Genomic DNA, 19,523 nt, shown 5'->3' with positions numbered 1-19,523 from the left:
TTAATGAAGTTCTCTACTCATTATTTCCCATTTCCTGGGCTGTGATGTGATGTAAGATTGTGTATCTGCCCTAGGTGAGCTGGAGCTGGCGTATATCATCAGTAGCAGAAAAATTTGCACCTTTCATTTGTAGTTTTCATTATGGAGTATACATTTTGCTTTAGAGACCCAAGATTCACCTCAGTGAGCAGAATAAAATGTTTATCTTCCCCATTGCGGAAGGCAAAATGTTAAAGTTTATGTTGATTCAACATTACAACAGGCTGACTGATTGAAGAGACATTCTTTGATTAAACAGGCTACAACTTCTCACGAGGAAACATTTTGCACTACATCAGTAAGGATTTCAGAATGGCATTTGGAAAGAGCACATGCAGAACTACTTATGCCCAAATTTCTCTACAAATGATGCAGCTGTAATTTAAGTCTTATGAATTTTGAGTGCTGACAAGCCAGCAGATAATATTTTCCACTGCATGTTCTTCTTTCAGCTCCACTGATTTACACTTAATGTTGTTATTGTTTGTCTGTGTGAGATAGGGAAACTTACTCTGATTGGTTCCTTGCAGTTCAGAACGAGAAGGGAGATCTTTCCTTGGTTTCTGCATTGGGTGACTGTGATTTCTGAAGTTGCAGTAGCAATGCCTGGTCTTGTCTTTAGAGGCCTGTGTGGCCAACAGTTGAAGAGCCTTCACTTCTTCTGACTGAAGCTTGGAAATGAAAATATCTTGTAAAAATAGTTTTGATATCACTTTGAAAAAAGTTTCCTCTGTGCAACCCTGTTTTCAAAAATTTCAGCAACTCTGGAGCAGGCAGTTTCTCAAATTGCTTAAATTACAGGGCATTTTAAATTAATTATAGAAGAACTTATACAATTGTTTTTGTATTTTTGCCATCTCAGTAGGACTTTTTTAAAATGCTTAACAAATTTCTCATTATCTACAGGTATGCTCAACAGATCATACTGTATTGTAGGAAGTGAAGTTTAGGCAAATTTTATTGAACGTGTGAAAAATGTGGGAAAAAATAAACATAAGTGTCACTGAAGTAGATGGAAAAAGGTTTTTTTTGACTTAGGTGCATATTAGAAAAGTAAAGATCTGGTAAGATCATAAAACCATTGAATGGTTTGGGTTGCAAAGGACCTTAAAAATCATCTTATTTCAACCCCTCTACCACAGGCAGGGACACCTTTTACTAGACCAGGTTGCTCAGAGCCTCATTATCCTGGTCTGGAGCACTTTCAAGGATGGGGCATCCACAGCTTCTCTGGGCGACTTGTTCCAGTTTGTCAGCACCCTACAGTAAAGAATTTCCTCCTAACAGCCAGTACAACCCTGCCCTCTGACAGTTTGAAGTCAGTCTCCTTGGTTCTGGTGAAAAGATCATCTCCAGAATACACAAAGGCCCCCGTCAGGCCGTGGAAAGCACTGTGAGGTCTCTCTGCAGCCTTCTGCAGACTGAGCACCCCCAACCCTCTAAGTCTGTCTTCATAGGAGAGGTCTATGTCCCTCTTATTCTGGGGGCCCCAGAGGGCAGTGCTTAAAGGTGTTGGCTTCTCTGTCATGGCTGCATTGTGATAAAGGAATGAAATACGCTTCCAGTTACTAGACAATGAAACCAATGAAGAGAGTTTGAAAAGCTGTTTTTTCTACACTTCAAATTCTTTAGTTTCTATTCATTCTAGTTGGACTTCTGGATGCTGTGATGTTATGAAAAATTACCCTCTGTGGATTCAGGTGCTGTATGTGTTGTAAAAAAGTAATAAAATAATGACACCCGTCTCATAAAAAAAGTTGGAGTTTAAATGTTGTGGGGATAGAGACTTTTGCCTTCAGGAACAACAGTGCATTTTGTGCAAATGTGGGGACTATGTGGGAAGCGTAAGACAGTTGAACCTTAACTATTCATTTGCTTGTTTTTAAGAGCCCGGGTTTTGTAAATGATGTGGAAGAGAAGAGGGCTGCTGTCACTTAGCAACACTTTCTAGTTCAGGAACAAAATGTTTCGCTGTTGGAATCTGTGCAGTGCTGCTACAAAACATTCCTGAGTAGGAGCAGGGGAGCTCTGTTCTGAAGAGCTTTGATGCAGTCGAAGTCAAGTGTTCCTGTTCCTGCATTTGTGAGATGAATTCATGCCACTCTTCATGACCATTAAGATTTTTGTTGTCTACCTCATTGTTTGTCTGCTGTGACCATTAGCCAAGTAAACATTTCCAAACGACTTCAATAAAGCAGTATGTTTTATACTAAGGGTGCAAAATAATTTCTGCCTTAAATGATTTGTGATGCTGCACTTTTCAGTATCAGTCATGTACAAACCTTCTGAGAGGTTTACATTAACATCCCTAGAGGAAAGAAGCCAAATGCTTCAATGTCTGAAGATTTCCTGACTTACTGCTTTTGAGTGATGATGGCATTTGGTAATATAGCTCTTAATGAATGATAGCATGATGAGTGTAATTAGAATACATCTTTCTTTTTTAAACACTCTGTTTTTGCTGCGATTAAAAATACTGTCAAGCAATCATACTTCTTGAATGCAAAATGAAATTGGCTCTGTTCCTCATCAACCTGTTAGTTAAATCAGGAGGTTTCCAGAAGGCGAGCTGGGTCCACGTTTCCAGCAAGAAGCTGAGAATTGCTTCAGTTTGTCTGCGTGCCTTTGGTTGAATATGCTTTTCAATGTACAAATCTTTTGTCAGTGAGTCTTTTCATTGCTAGTCCATGACAAGCAAAGAACTGTTCTCACATTCACAAAGGTATGGTTTGAAAACTGGTTATTTTAAGTAATGTGCTTTCAAGCATGAAACAGCAAAAGTATCACCTTTGCTTAAAAGATGCAGTCAGCAATGCAAAAAGGAAAGTTACTTCCTGTTCTCTTTCAACCATTCAAAAGGCAAAATTGCAAACCTTATTATGATTAGTTCTGGCTAGAGGAGGAATGAGGATAATCTAGCACAGTGACTGGAAAAGCTCCCTGCTCTAGAACTCACTTGAATATGAAAATTACCTTAAGGAATAAGAATATTTGTATCCAAGTTCAAGTTGTGTCGTTGTGTTTTGAGGTGTGTAGATGGGACTAAACTAATGTGGGAACATTTATTCTGTAGTTCATTACAGTAGCCATGTTCAGTTTCACCGTGCTACAACTGGCTGTTTGTTTCCAACATGAATTTTCAATGTGCCTTTTGTTCTCTTTTACAATCCTTGATATCCTTACGATAACTGTGTTACAGAAAGGTGATAGACCTCAGGCACTCAGGCCTGGAGATATATCCAGAGCTGTTTCTCTGGATTTGAGATGCCCTGAGCTTTTATAGGAATCTCAAATGTGAGGGACAACTTCCTGTGAGCCAACACAATGGCCTAAGGCTGAACTCTGGATGTCTGAGCAACAAGAAGAGCATTCCCACATCTGTCTTGGCGATCCATCCAATTCATTCCATATAGGAAGTTCTGAAAGAGAATATTTTAGTTATTTTAAAGGTGAATGATCAAAAGCTAAAAGCTAAGATGGGAAATGTTACTGTTTCCCCATCAGTATACAAGGCTGTTGCTGACTTGAGTCTCATAATTTCTGCAAGGATAGGTAGGTCTCAATCAGCATACCTGTTTTGCTTTCAGTGTTCCGTCCCGATTTATTCTGACTGAGAGAGCACAGTTTGTGGTAACTTTGACGCATATATAATAGGCAATTTGTACCCTTGTAGGTGGAGGGATGGCTGGACTTCATCAAATTCAATGAAAAGGTTCCCAGTGACTCCAGAGAACTTTAAATTACACCCTGACCCACCAAGTACTTTAATGTAGGCTTTAGTTCTTTATTTCAAGGTCACTGCTGTCACTGAAATTGTTCAAGGAAGTAAAGTTAAGCATATACAGCATTAACAGGATTGGGACCATTAAGACATCTGTTTTTCTCCCTTTTTCTGTTTTCTTCCCTGCATATATATATATGCAGATAAACATTCTCTTTCCCTAAATATGAAAAATCAAAAATTTGCTAAGTATACCTCTTTCTCAGTGAAGAAGGTGTACTTAAAATAGAGAATGCTAATTTATGCATAGCGAGTAGGTCAACAAGATCTCAGTAGGAAGTATCACACTTTTTTATTTAGAGAGCAATGTTTTATATGGTGAGTGATTTTGGCCTTCAGTTTCCTGCCTACAGTCCTGTCTTAGGTCTGCTGTGCATTCTGAAATGCACAGTCAGAGGTCATATTCACATTTTAAAGGCTGCCTTTGACTCTGCATGCAGAGGGAACCATATTACATTTTATATCACCTTGTGAAAGGTCTTTTACTCAGGATAAATGCTGATTTTTAACTTGCTTGAAATGTCCATTCTTATGTAGTGTAGCTTGAAAGGAGATTAAATGAAGAATGCATTTTGCTTTCCAATTATTAGCTGAAAATGTAGCTTTTTATTTTTGTCTGTAATAGTGATGACATTGTAGTAATATGTGCAGCTATCTTGCAATTTTCAGTTACAATAAAAACATTATACGTGCACTGATGGGAGTTTTTTCACTCATCTTGTTTTCTACTATTATTTTTCTTGCAATTTAGCTTGATTGGTCAACTTAAATTAGTTGGAATATGAACATTATTTCATGCCAGTTCTGTGCTCTGTGAGCTTTCAGTGAGTTTCTGGGTACAGTTCAATAAGGCTGTGTTTATATTCTGCATTCCTCAGATTTAACTTTTTAAAAATTTGCATCCACACCTATTTTAGACAGATAAGGTCAAGTGAGTCTAGCTAGCATAGCACTTTAGGGAGTCACTGTCCCTCAAATGTCCATTGTGCTTCCATGTCAAAGACTGCTTCCACAGCAGTGAAACCAGTTGAAGCATTGGGATACATATGTTTACACGTATAGGCATAAAGCCTACACACTTTCTTCTGCAGTCCAGAATGAACCACCATACTAAAGCCATGCAGGCAAGAGCATATATTTACTTCTGCTTGTACCCACTACCAAAGAGCTGGAAATTGTAATGTCTTGAATGACTACAACAGTTAACTGAGAAAGTCTGTGTCGACTTTTCTTATCCCCTCTTCATTTAGTGTGTGTAGTGTCATAGCACCCAGGTGCCACAAAGTAAAGCCAAACACATTTTTGTCTCGTGGCGTCTGGTGCATGTAATTTGTCCCACCCTCCTCTGTTTCTGGTCAGAATCCAGAGCTGCTAATTTCCTTAGCAGACTGAGAGCAAATTAGTAGATAACATGTCTAAGAGTAGCAGGTAACTTCTGAGAATTTATGGATCTACAGATTCTTTGCTATATTTATGTGCTGCAGGTTACAAAGGTTGGATCAAATTTGCTTTAGATGGTGCCTTCTTTGAAGGTTTCTGTAAAGACTTGGCTTGTTAAAGTTTTATTTTTAGTGGTTATAAGCCTAGTTTGATGTTACTAGATGAAAGTGAGTCAGAAAGGCTTGAATAAAAAAATGCATAGAAATGACCGTACTTTAAAAATCACTTACAGAGCCACCATTATTTACCTGTTCATGTAACCATGTAGCATTTCTGGTAATTCCAGATTCTGTGGATTATTGCAACACAACAACTTGTCCTTTTTGCATCTGTGCCAATGTGGCATTGAGCACTGGCATAATAAAGTTGTCTTATGTTGCTACTTAGTTATCAAAGGAAAATCAAGATGTTTTGTCAAGAGGCTTCAATAAATTCTTGATCTTACTGAACTGGCTTTTGTTAATACATTGAAGGTGATGAGAGAATTATTTTGAAATGTTAGGATTAGTGAGGAAAAGGAATTTTTAAAATACAATTTATTTCTCTGTAGAAGAAAGCTATTTGCATAAAGGAGCTACTGTGGACAGTAAAATTCCAAACAGTTTTAAATAAGAGAGAATCTATTGCTCTCAGCTTGTTTGCTTTAGATTTAGGGTCTGATGAGGCTGGGTGGGAGGCAGACACCTTGTCGCTCCAGTGGGATTTTTTCACTTTAGTTTCATTTATACCTCAGCACAAGTATATAAGTAATCTTGGCAAGTAGGAGCACTGGTTGACTGAATAGTCAGAGGACTCTTCAAAGCCAAAACTGGAAGGCAAATGACAAAAACCAGACAATTTGTACATCCGTCTCCCAGGCAGTCATGAGATGATGCTGCCAGCAGCTTTATCCATAGTGAGTTTCTGATAACTCTTCTACAAGGTGAGGCAAGACCTTGTTCCTTCTGGCTGCTGGTCCAATTCTGTGTAGGAAAAAATTGCTGCCAAATGTCCAGCAAAACCTAACCAAGCCACCCTACACAGGGATCTTTGGGAAGGGGTGTGATGTCTTGGAAGTGACCAGTGGTAGGTCTGCCTCATCTCTCTAACTACTTTTCTGTGTATTCAAAGAAGAAAAGACAGATGGTTATGGTGTGGCCTGGTCCATAGGTAAAATGCTTCTTGGGGAACAAGTTTGTGAGCTAGTAATACATGATATTTTCTTGTGACGGGACTTTATAAACAATTATGTACTAAGTGCTAGAAAGTCAGAGAACCTGGAACAGATGGAACAGAGTAAGCTGTTGCTGTAGCTCATTCCAGTTGAGTGAGGTCAAATGGATTAAACCCCATGTAATAAATTTTAATGTCACCAACACATTTTGGAAATGAAGAATAACGGGGCATTATAGGTGTGAGTACAGGAGCATAATTTTCTGTCCATGTAGACAAACCTCAAATTAGTATACTTATTCCCTCAGTAAGGATGTCATTGTGAATTTGATGTCTGTCACGTTTCAGAATTGCATGGAGCATTCTGATTTAAAATGCCTCATAATGCTGCTGCTTTTCCTTTCACCAGAGACCAGCGGAAACTGTAGATGAAGAAGAGAATGTAGAAGAGGAAAATGACAGGGGAGAGGAGGCATATAAAGGAGAGGAAGAGTATCCAGAAGTGAATGGAGAGGAAAGTGGGGAAACTGTTAAAGAAAGAATTGAAGTGGAAGAAAACAAAAAGAAATTAAATGAAAATGATGAATATGAAGCAGGAGAAACACAGAATGTTGACCAAGCAGAGGAAAAGGAACTTATCCATTTAAATGGCCAAAACAATGAAGGAAATGGTGAGGGAATGGAACATTTGAACTACCAAGGTGATCTTCAGTCTGAAGAAGAATTAAAAGAGGATTCTGGCTGTCAGAACCAGGTGAGCATTTATTCTTTCAAACTGTTTTCCTTAAGTTATTGTTCCTCATTCATCTCAGACTTACGCTTCTCATCTGGTCTCTAAGTAGTTAATTTCCGATAAAATCCTGAGACCGTTTATGAGAACTTCAGTTTGTAGTAAAGTTATTTTCCATCTGTATAGATCAATTACATTAGTAATTACATTATATGCCCTCCAACTGAGAAAGCAGATGTTTCTCACTATTTGATGAATCTGCATCTTCTGCTTTCCTTAGTATGCTGAATTTTGGGAAAAAGTAATGAAAAAATTCTTGCAGTTCCCAGAAAATCAGAATCATTATATATTTCTACACTACTTTTTCTTTCAGGACAGAGCAGAAGGGTGTGTTCATGACAGCACAGTGCCTCATTATTTTGATGAACTGACTTTCACAAGAGTTGCATTTCATAAAGAGCTTTTTCCATTGCTTTGTGGAAGTTTCATCTCTTTTTCTTAGAAATTGAAAAATACAGTGGATATGAACAAGATCCTTCAAAGCAAGGGGCTTTAAAAGCAAATGTCCTGTTAATTTAGGATACATGGTAATGTGCTGTTGGCTTAGATGTAGGGATGCAACCCACATAAATAAGAACTCCCCTCACTGTCAGATGAACTGACCAGCTCACAGAGTGTGGGAAGCAAAGTGTTTTGTTTGGTGGGGAGAATCCAGATCTGGGAAGAGTGGGATTCATGGGTGTCAGAAGCAGAGCAAATTGCTGCATGCTCCCTGCCTACAGGCTGCTGAAAAACAATCTCTTCCTCTGCTTCCTGTGACACTGGGAATGGTTTCTTGCACTTTGCAACTGGACTTTTTCTGTTCCTGTATGACACACAAGAATATTTTTCAACTGAGAGAGCTGAGTAGCATGACATTTTCTTGGGCTCTGAATTTATTCTGTACTTCATATATTTGAATTATTTTTCGTTTTAGATAAGCTGAAGGTTTTTATGGAAATGGAGAAAGTGAGTGAGCATTCACTTTAAATGCATATATGGGTAACTGGATGCTTGATGAAAGAACTGTAGGGGGGAACCTCTAGTGTGAATGCTTTCTCCTTTGGAAGATAGATAAGTATAAAATAAATAAAAATTTTAACATGATAACTCTTTGAAAGCATTTTTTTCACATTAAGAATACCTTGTGGAAATTTTAATATGAAGTGCTTAATGATGTATTGAAACGAAGTGAAATCTTTGCTATCTGATGACGTTAACAGTGCCTGTCCTTTTTCTTGAGGTTGATCCCAGTCTTGAAAAAACATCCACAAATCCAAGGGTGACAATCACCAGCCCACAGGAAAGTGAAAAGAACGACCAGAGCATTGACTATGCGGCAGTTGCATAAACAGGAAAAATGTAATGAGCAGAAAATGCAAAAGGATAACACTTTAAATATAAAGCATGCTATTTTTTGTGATTGGTAATTTATATTAGGAAGGCAGGTTGAGTACCCACGTAATGAGTTGAGAGATGGTGATGCTCTATGGACTGATGAAAAACAAGCATTTATATCTACTAGAAGAATTAATTATTTTTACACAATGAGATTTTTCTGATAAGACTTGAGGGGGAAAATACAAGAGTACTTTATAGTAGTAGAAAAAAAATGAACTATTCTGTGGTATGATATAGTTAGCAGCAATAGAGTAACCACAAAAATTACAGTGTTCCACAAAAAGGAGAAGAGACCCACTCAGATTCAATGTCAAAACTTCTTTGTTGATTTGTTCAGAAAAAGAAACTATTTTTTACCTTTTAACTAGGACATGTGTAGTTTTTCCTCTAAAATTCCGCATGATAGGTATAATTTTCAGGTATAACATTAAGATATAACTAGAATACATTTCTCACCTAATGGTTTTATGCCCACAGAAATTGGTTTACTATAATGAGGGGCCAATGTTACTAAATAGTTTATTTTCAGTAAAATAATTAGAATTATTAGGTTTTGCATACACAAATAGCAATTGTTTAGCACTATGACTACACGTGGAGAGCCCAAAATACTGCAGTTTGTTTCCATTTAAAACAGAAAATTTTGTTGATTGTCCTGCACTGATTCACTAAATGGTGAATTATTGTCATCATGAACAAAAAAACAAAGGAAGAGTATGCAGTAGATTAGTTTAAAAAGATGAATTCAGATGGATTTGTCATTCAGTCTAAGAGAAACTTAATTTATTAATGAACTAAAAAAAAAGAACATGCCTGGATTCAGACTGAAATTTCCATGAAACCATTGCTGTTGATGGAGCCATTTTATTATGTGAGACATCAGGATGAGCCCACCAGATGTCTGTGAAAGTCAGGAACAATTATTGCATTTATGAACCCTTTGCATAGCCTTAATGGTTGGAAGTGTGTCATCATCCTTTTGAGCAAGCTGTCTCCTGATAGGCTGTGGCTTAATATGCATTAGTAAATAAGGCATTGATCCACAGTACTAGTTCTCTTAATGACACTGATTCCGTTGCTCTTATCATTTCTTTATTAGTAATGGGAATAATTTGTAGTTCATAGAAATACAGCCCTGAGCATAATTTTATTAATTATACAAAAGAAATAGTGGGTTTACTTATCATTAATGCTAGTAAATATTACTACAGGAAACTGAATGTAATTTTTTTTGATTTAAAGCCATTAAGACAAGAATTACATTTATGAACAAATTGAACTTGAAGCACTATTTAAGGAATGTGAAGAACCACTTGTCATAACTGAAGCTCAAACAAACATCTTCCCTTCTTCTACTAGTTATTAAGTATATTTTTCCAATGTAATAGACAAATGTGGAGATCCTTCAGCATATTTCTGTGCTTTGTCAATGTAAATATATAAGACGTTAAAAAACATATGAATAAGGTTAGAACAGTTTGCCCTGTGGCATCTCTGAATTGTCTGTGAAACCTTCTGTCTATGAAACCTGTAGCGTCTGTTGAGCTGTCTAACAAAGACCAAAGGGAATATTGCTTTTGTGATCAGTTCAAAATAAGCTCCTAATTTAGCCAAGCTCTTAAGCAAAGTATGCATGCTTCCTTTTTTTTTTTTTTTTTGTGATAGCAGTTAAGCCTATGCTCAAATATATTTGATTTCTGTGGGTTTTAAAAAGACATTTATAGTTAAGCAGAAGTAAAAACCAATCAGCTCTTCCCCCCAACAAAAAAAAACCAAAAAAACCAAAACAAACAAAAAACCTAAAACAAAAACACAAAAAAAACAAACCAACAAACAAAAAACCACCAAACAAATACAAACCACCAAACAACAACAACAACAAAGCTTGAAACAGAATAGATAACTGTGGGTGATAGTGAGGTAAAATGAAACAAGTGCATTTCTATTTATAGCTTCTGAGTGCCAGCAGTTTCTGTCATTTCTTTCTTTTCCCCAAAAGTTTGGTATTTTCCATGCTTAAAGGACTTACAGATATCAATAAGAATAATTTAAAGGATTAAACTAAATTCTAGGAATATGTAATGTTATAATTTTCCTTCATAGGAACATGAAATTCCTGTGAGTGTTACTCAACTTCAAAAATGTTTCCCCCTCTGTTCTCTTGTAAGAAAGACAGGATATATTTCTTCAGAAAAGCAAATCAGAGTGTTTGGAAATCGAGATATAAGCATTTTATCATTCACCTTGCAACACCGACAATATGAATTTTGTATTGGGTTCTTTTATTTAGGGAAACTAGTTTATGCCTAACAAATAATTCTGGTAGAAATTAAACAAGAATATTACAGGTGATCTAATAGTTTTTCTGTCTTGATCTGCTGTGTGTGATGGCTTAACTCATTTTTACCTGAGAAATACATAATTTTGTAAAGTTTATATAATGTTATTTTATTAACCTTATGTGCAACAATTCTGAGGGGTTTTTTAGGAATTGTTTTCTTCTTTTGCTTTCATTTTTAAAAATAATTTGCCATTAAAGAGAACTACTACAGATATTCCTGTGTTTTCTCTCATATCAAGGCCTGTTTGATGTTAAATCTGTCTTTGGGTTACTGACTTTATAAATTTGGTGATTTTGCAGCTGATAGGATTCTCCCATAACTAGAACTTAAAAACAAACAAAAGAAAATGGATTTGGTAGTTTTTGTGTTGCAACTGTGAAAGAAAATATTTTGACAGTTTAGCTGATACATAGTTACAAATGTAAGACTAATGGCACAGTTAAACTTGCTCAGGGAGTTTTTTAATGTCACAATTCAAGTTAGGCCTGGGTTATTGGTATGTGTGTGCTGTTCAGGCAATACTCAGAAAATGACATGAGTTTTACCTGTTCACTGGCAATTCCTGGGAAAATTACCAAACTTCTATGTGTCTCCCTGCAGAGATTCTGAATTTCAGCAAAGCATTAAAGCATTGGCTTAAATCCCATAGGACTGAAGTTTTCATTGAGTTTTAACCAATGCTTTGGTGCCTTGACATGTCAGAGCCAAAATAAAGTTAGTTTGTGTAAAAAAATGGGTGAAAATAAGGAAAATATGATCTCTGCTCATTTTCATATAAAAAACCTGTGTGCAGAAGAATAAAAGAGTGAGTACTTTGATCACTTGAAAATACACGGAAAGGGTTGTTGCTGGGCTACTTTGATTGATTACCCCAAATGTACAATAAAACAACCATTAGATAATAAATGTAAATACCAAATGAAGTATCTCCATGAAGGGTGTATTTATTAAGTAGTTGCAATCAGAATGATTGCATGGGATGCACTCAAGAATGTTTTGTTCTGGGTGGCTGACAGCCTTCAATCAAAGTTTTAATCAAGAGAAGTGCTGTGGACATGGCAATAGACAGTGGAGCCATCTGCTCTCTGTAGATTATTCTGTGTGTGCATGTTCATATCCATCAACTTATAGATGTGTGTGAGTGCTAAAACTGAAGGCATTTGCTGTGTGCTCACACGCACTGCACACATAAATCATCTGCATATCAACAGTTTAATCTTCTTCTAATGTTAGTGATGGGAAAATATTATTGGTTGTAACTGAAATTTGCAACCAATAATATAATATAAAATTATATAATCTTACATATATCAAAACGTAGTAATAACCTCATAAAAAGGGTGATGTATTTTCTTATGTTGTGTGTACACTTCAGTTCTTTGCTGAACCTAGCTCAGAATTCTTGAAACGCTGGAGTAAAAAAGAAATTTTGTCCTGGGAGCTACTGGAAGCTATGGGGGCCATAAGGAAGTGGACAGGATTTGGAAAATTCAAGAAAGTAAGTACAAGTCTAGAGTACAACACGTGATTCCAAAACATTGAAAAGTCTTTAGTATTAACCTGGTGAGTGGCAGAGTCCCCAAGCATTGCCAGATAGACGTGTTAGAGGACCCTGCTGGGACTGTCCTGCAAGAACCAGGCTGTGCTTAGAAAACTTCCATCCGGCATCTATGGCATGAGTGTGGCAGAGCTGGGACCCTCTGCCCTCCCGAGCTCTCTGCCCTGCAAGGCAGGTTTTTCCTCCCAGCACTGCCAGCATGGATATGGTAGTGTTCCTGGTGGCTCCCAACCCTCTCCACTCCTTCAGAGACAGTGCAGGACCTTTCCTCCCTCCCTCACCCCTCCTACACCAGCTCACCCCGCTGGCTGCACATTCTGGGGGCACAGCCTGAGGAGGGTGAAAGGCAGCCCTTTGCATCTCTGCCCAGCCTTCCACCAGCCTAGACCAAGGGATCTAGGACATGGAGGTGTCCCCATCCCGCTCCCTGGCCGGGCTCTCCGTATGGAAATCACAGAGTGCATGCCTCCTGCCAGCACTGCTCCATGCCTCCTGCTATATCTGGTGGCTGTTGGCTCCCACTGACCCACCTTCCAATGGGCACTGGCGTGCAGCTGAGGAAGGCACTGGCACAAGACTTCTCTTCAGTATGGCCAGTGTCTGTCTTGCATGGGGAGCCCGGAGTTGGACACAGATAAGGGGAAAGGTCACCTCCCTCCCCCTGCTGCCAGAGATTGCCTACTGCAGCCCAGGGTTCCGTTAGCTGCCTCTTCCCCAAGGGCACTTTGACACCTTCAAACTGGGGCTCTCCCTGGGATCTTCCATGGCCCAGGTGTTTGCACAGCTGCTTCAGAGCTGGCTGTGCCCCTGCATCTACTGCTGTAAGGGCTTGTCCCTCCCTGGTGCTAGAGACTGAAATGTTACAATTTATGGCTTAAACGTCTTCATGAAGTACTTTTACCTATCACAGCAAACCTGTATAAAAGCAGCAGAGAAGACCACCAAGCCCTGACTAAGGCCTTACACTGCACCTTGATGGAGATAAGATAAAGTGACTCAGATCTTGGCTGGGGGAAGAATACATTCACAGAGGGATCAAGTTTTGCACCTCAAGGTGGAGACCAGAGCCCCAGGGCTATCAGCTGCCAGGCTTCTAACAGACCCCGACACCAAAGGAGGGGCAGGGAGGAGAAATTTTGGGTGGTGAAAAAGCCTCTGGCCAGAAGCAGTGAACGCTCATCCTCTGCTGTGCAAGGGAGCTCAGCTCTGGGGCCTCTTCACCCCAGGAAAAGCCACATCCACATGAAGAACAGCAGAAGGAGTGTTGTGACCCATCAAAGGACCCTCCACAAAGGAGTCCCCAGACCCTGTACCAGAGCACCAAAACATGATGCAACAGATCCACAGTGTTCCAAGGGACAGTGTCAAACTGGCTACCTGCACAGGAGGTACATGGGTGTTCCTGCCTGGCCCAAATGTATATCAATTTTATACTCTTTGGCAGCAGGAGGTGCGGGACCCTCGCCACCAAGAAGACCAGATGTAGGGGAGCAAAGACATTGGGACCCTCGGGAGGATGATATGTTTCTACCTAACCCCTGCCACTCTCTCCTTGTATCACCTCCACCCACTGCCCCCCCGCCCCACCCCACCCCACCCCGCTCTTTTCTATTTCTTTCTTTTCTTTTTCTTGCTCTTTCCCTCTTTTACCATTAAATATATCAACTTTTTTTGGCCCCAACATCTAATCTCATTTGGTTTTAATCAAATTTCAGGGTATATTTCAAACCTTTCTGGGTTCAATCCATTTTATTCAGAGAGATTTCTTTGATCCTCTGTGTTTAAACTGATTTGTAACACCTGGGTGCAGTACTTGGCTCTTGCCCTGGTTGAGCTGCAGGCTGTTCCTGCCAGCCCCTTTCTACAGGCCATCAAGGCCCCTCTGCTTGGCAGCAAGGAAAGGTTTGTACTCACCTTTTGGAATAACAGGAACTGTGCTGAAACACTGAACAAAAGGTTTTATAAGGATCCAAGGGAAAGTACATTTCTTAAAACTCACTGCATTGCTTTCAATTCTTAGTTTAGGGCTATTCTTGTTTTCTTCTTTCTCATCCTATCTCTATCAGAAACTAAAAAATCCTGTTCAGATTTTAAGTTTTTAAATATGAATCCATTTAAGTTTACTTCTTCTACAAAGCTGCTCAACACGGTAGAATGAAAAAGCATCTCTAGAAATGCATATTCCAATTTAAATGCTACACCTGGTAAGAAAATCTCTGTCAAATGCTAAACCCTCCCTCCTCCCCAATATTACACCATTTATTTTTAAGCAAATGATTTTTTTCTTTAAAATGAGATTATTCTTATAGATATTTGTCATTAAGAAATTACCTCCCAATTCCCCTTCCCTCTCTTGCTGAGCAAGACTTTCCCACACTGTGATTATCCCAGTGGCTGGGAACTGTGTCTGCTTGGGAAGAGGTAAAGTGGTGTGAGTCTTTGGGACTCCTGCTTGAGAAGATGGGAACAGCCAGTCCCAGTGGGGGGAGAAAAAAGCAATCCAGCCTTCAGCTGAAGCAGTTTTGTGGATGAACCAGTTGAATGTTGTAGAACCAAGAAGCTCAACAAAATCAGTGCTTGAGATAGAAGGAAATTGTTCCTTTATTAGCAAGTACTTAGGGGATGGTGATACTTCAGGTTTGTGTTCACACACGGGAGTGACTTCTCCCACTCTTGAGAGAAGAAAATGTATTCAGACTTCAGTGATATATAGACTTTTCCCCTTGTATTAGTTAGGAACGGCCTCTGATTTAACTAGAGGTTTGAGTGATTTAAACTCCTCTGTCTCAGTCAGGACGTGGAGGTGTCAGAGATAAGCAGTCACACTGCCACTGCACTTTGGTATCTTCAGCTTGGTAGGATCATAAAGATGTTGCCCTTGCTTCCCCTGCTGCCAGAGGTTGTGATTTCATCACTGTGTACAATCTCCTCATCCTGTTTCTCTGATGTGTTTGCTTCTTCCTGTTTAGTTGTAAAAAAAGATACTACTAAAATAATGCCTGTACCACATTCTCCCTTATAAAATGTTGATTCAAGGCTGGTATCCTTAGAGTAACCTGAGCTTTACACCTTCCTGTCATTCTCTTATTCTCCCCACTGACCCCTGCAGGGTTAGCACCAAACAGAAATGACCTTGGTGAGACAAGGGCTAGGATTTGCCTCCACTATTTAAAATTAGTCTCCTTCTGCAGAGAAAGAGGCATGGGTAAGGATTATTTCTCCTTTTCATGCAGCAAAAAGCCTAGTTCAAGGTGAGCAAAGGATTCATAGTTCAAAGTACCCTAGTCCAGTGACTGTAGGTGGCTTATCCAGGACAAAGAAGGTAAGGTAGCTAAATCTCTTGGGTGCCCCTGGCTGGGGACCTCACCCTCAGGCACATCTCTGATGCTTGCAGATGGTCCTGTGTGTGTGCAAAGGGAGGCAGACATTTGTTGTAGTAGCATCGTGCTTGCTCATGGGGATTAGAGCCTTTCCCTGGAAGAACCTTCCCAAGTATTTTCTGTGGGGAAACTGAAGCAGAGTTTTTATTGCATAAGAGGTGTGGGTTGTTTGATTGCTTGTTTGTTTTTGGTGAGGGATGGGGGAGTGGATAATTAATCTCAAAGGTCTTAATATTGGTGTTAAGACTTTTTTCACTCACTAGCACCTCTCTACACTTGGATGCTCCACTGCTGTTCCACAGGGAGAGTGCTGGAAAGGGCCCCTGAGCGTGGCTGCTGGGATGGACAGGTGCCGGGCTGGTGCATGTGGGAAGCAGATCATGGTGTGCTGACTGACCTAGTGGTGTTTGCCCCTGCCCTCAAACAAATACCTGCTGGAAGCTTCCAGGAAGTGAAAAAACTAGACACAACACTGCCTTATGAGGGCTCCTGTACCACAAGAATGATGCACATGTCAGGGGCATGTATGTCTGTGGGTATTGGGCTCCATGTGATGCTCCCAGCAGCTTTGCTTTTTTAAATGTTCAGCCCTGCATACAAGAAGTGAGCCAGTGCTAGATTAGTTGCCTTACACATAGGATGCCGACTGCAGTCCTTGACACCTCCGTTCTCTGCACTCACTCTGCTGTGAGTGTGCCTCAGTACAGGCCTGACAGGAAACATGGCCAGCAGCCTCCTTACAGAGCAGATCTGGAGATACTTTGTGTACACTTTGAGTTTCTTCTAAACCAACATCTGTGTGATCCACAGCTGGGTGTTTTAAAGATAAGACTTGATAGGCTGGTCTGCCCCACTCCTGGAGAGAGGTTTGGACCTGCCTTGTGTATGCCTGCTTGCTGGCTACTGGCAGACAGCCTGCATGAGGAGACTTGGCAGCACACCAGATATCTAGAGACCAGAGCCTTCCCAACACGGATGCTGTGAATGCATCTGGAGGGACAAAACAATCTGGTTTTCAGGTCTGGAGTTGCTTTTGAGCTGAGGCCTTCAAGGTTTATGCCAGTGGTTCAGGCAGGTGAACTTCTGTGTGATCTGGAGGATGTTTTCCTGTCATACCTAACACATATGGTGCCTCAAGAGAGAGCAGTTTAGTTCAGAGAGCAACATTGAGGCAGTCCTCAGAGGGCAGTCACTGCTGCTGCAGGGGCAGAGGAAGGGTAGAGGACTCAGACAATGCTCCATGTCAGGGCAAAAATTTGTCCACATCTCATGTAGACCTATGGTCAAACACAAGACACGTTAAAACCAACAAACTCAATTTGTACCTTTCCAGTTACATGATCACCTGGAGGTCAGAACAAGCTCTTTGCCATCCATTCTGTTGTGATTGTAAGCTAAAGACAGGCTGGGTGCATGTGCTGCAATCATCTGTCTTTAGCTGGTGTTCACTGCAAGGGACCAACTCTTACTACTCCTCCCGTGGCATAAGATGGTGTTGTCTCCCTCTGGGGAAATCTGAGACCTTAGCTCTCAGAGCACAAGGGAGTTCACATGGCTGCTATGGTGATTTTTGGAAGACTGCTGGAGCTGCCTCTGTCCCAAAAGCTCATCTACAAGCCAGAGCTAAAAGCTGTCACTGCCTTCTGTGGCTGTCCTGGGTCTCAGTGAATACCCGTGCTCTGATTTGCACTGATGTGTGCCTTGCTCAGGGCTTTTCTCAGTCACCTCTGATATGCAAGGGGAGGTGCAGATGAACCCACTCATTTGTGACCTTACAAAGCAGGGAGCTAGAAACCCAATCAGCCTGTACATGAGGGATACTGGGGCACCCTCTGATTTGTGCTCCTTGGAGATAGTGGCTCTGTTCAGCAGCCTTTGAAGTGAGGATTTTTGTGTGAACAGAAACTTGCTCCAGTTTCAGAAGAAAGGGGGCATTCGAGAGCTGAACCCATTCTGAGGAACAGCTATGTGAAGAAATTGGTTTTTTATCATAGTATCCTAAAGGGAAAAATGTGTCCTCTCATCAGAGATAATGCACTTGTCCAACAATAAGGTTCGCATGCTTTTCTAGTTGTGTGTGGGGGCCAGAATATTGGTGTCAAAAGTTGATTTGGTTTTTTTCTTAATGTCTACTTCCATGAAGATTTTAGCCACTGTACTTATGTTGTTCTCGTCGCAGGTTTTAGACCTGCAGCAAGTTTTTCTATGCTTTTAATATTTACTGACTGTCTCTTCTGATACTCATTGACAGAAGACCACAACAACACCAACACCAACACATCTTTTTAGCCTCAGGCTGAGGGGTGCCTTTAGCTAGGAAATGGCCTGAAGCGATGACTGCCATAAGTTTGGAGGCTGAAATTGCTGGAGCAGCATAACATACATTGTTAAATTGACTAGCTTATTAGCATTGTTTAAAACTGATCTCCCATCTATATTTGCAGAAGTCCATGAATGGAAAATTATGGAAAAAAAAGAGTGCCTTCAAAAATTAGCTGTAAGTAATTAGGAAATAAACAATAAAAGAGGTAATAACCTTTTGCTGGCTCTTTTCTCTGAAGGGCTGTTAGAAGTACTTGCCTCACCTACTGTCAATATGCAGAGATTATTTTCATCCCAATACCTCTGTAAATTATCTGACAGCAAAACTGAGCTTTGGCCTGCTTAATGTGCATCAAGTGAACTGATGCAGGAAATGCACACTGTGTGATCTGCCACGTGTCCAGATAAGAACTGAAGAAAAATGAGGGGGTGGATGGATTGTTTGCCCAGAGAGCAGAAGGCTCCAGAAGAATCACACATAGTCTCAAAATATTGGAAATAGGAGGAAACTATTTACAATGATTTTCCTCTGGGACAAGCGGTCCCATGGGGATGAACTGACAAAATTCAAGCGTTTCTCTAAGAGGTGCAAGGGCATTAACCCCAAATGACTGGTGCAGTGTAATGCTCTGTAGAGATGTTGCTTCCTTCAGCTGTCTAAGGGGAAGGACACAGAAGAGGTGAGGCTGTGCTTCCACAGCTTGCTCATGCAACTTGTATTTTATTGTCTCTCTACCCCTGACCTCACATGCAGTGAGCTGAGTGGGCAGCCTGCTGTGTAATGGCAGGCTGACTGGTCACTGCCGAATAATCCCAAAGTTCCTTTATTTTACCAAAATTATTCCATTCTTAGCCCTTTTTAGAAAGCTGCTGGAAAAGTGCATCTAGCTAAGGTACTTGCAGTCTTTTGCTGTCTCTTTTGCATTTCATGTCCTCAGGGGCTGAGTGGCCTCCCTGGTGTGCAGGTTGTGCTGCTGCTCCCCCCCTGCCAAACCTCTCTCTCTGCAGCCTCCCCATCCTCCCCATTCTGCTGCTTCTGCTTCCATGAAGAGCTGTTTGCTTGTACTTGTGCATGATTAAAAGTCTCATACTTGGAAATGGCAGGCTGAGGCTGTAGCTGAAACTGGGAATTAAATTTGCTTACAGGCAGCTCAAGAGGAGGAATATTTCCGTCTCTGCCTTTTGCCTGTGACTCACCATGCACTGGGAGAAAATGGAAAATAAAGGGGTCGAGACAGCCTGGGGAGTGGAGGACAAAACAGATACTAACAGAAGACTTTTCTGCACAGTGTGCTGGAGAAGCAGAGCTAACCTTCAGGAGAACATCTATTAACTAAAA

The 19,523-nt window shown here is 40.4% G+C and overlaps 1 protein-coding gene across 3 annotated transcripts in view; it reads left to right on the top strand.

Moving 5' to 3' along the window:
- The window catches only part of DCDC2 (doublecortin domain containing 2), a 62,823-nt gene extending 43,300 nt beyond the window's left edge, over positions 1 to 19,523 (top strand). Inside the window, exons 9-11 of one of the 3 annotated variants that reach the window (XM_066189413.1) lie at positions 6,822 to 7,166; positions 18,307 to 18,359; positions 19,331 to 19,523. In XM_066189413.1, coding sequence (XP_066045510.1) covers positions 6,822 to 7,166; positions 18,307 to 18,357 — 396 coding nt within the window. In that variant the 3' untranslated portion in view covers positions 18,358 to 18,359; positions 19,331 to 19,523. Of the gene's footprint in view, positions 1 to 6,821; positions 7,167 to 7,515; positions 7,702 to 8,424; positions 11,136 to 18,306; positions 18,360 to 19,330 lie in introns of those variants that run through there. The other 2 variants (XM_066189402.1, XM_066189394.1) reach the window with 2 other exon arrangements.

The sequence above is a fragment of the Chamaea fasciata genome, unplaced genomic scaffold (genome assembly GCF_029207755.1).
Source record: "Chamaea fasciata isolate MVZ Bird 193981 ecotype frontalis unplaced genomic scaffold, bChaFas1.0.hap1 SCAF_1, whole genome shotgun sequence".
Classification (NCBI taxonomy): Eukaryota; Metazoa; Chordata; class Aves; order Passeriformes; family Sylviidae; genus Chamaea; species Chamaea fasciata.
Note: the sequence above shows the minus strand (reverse complement) of the source record. Positions and strands in the feature narration are given on the sequence as shown.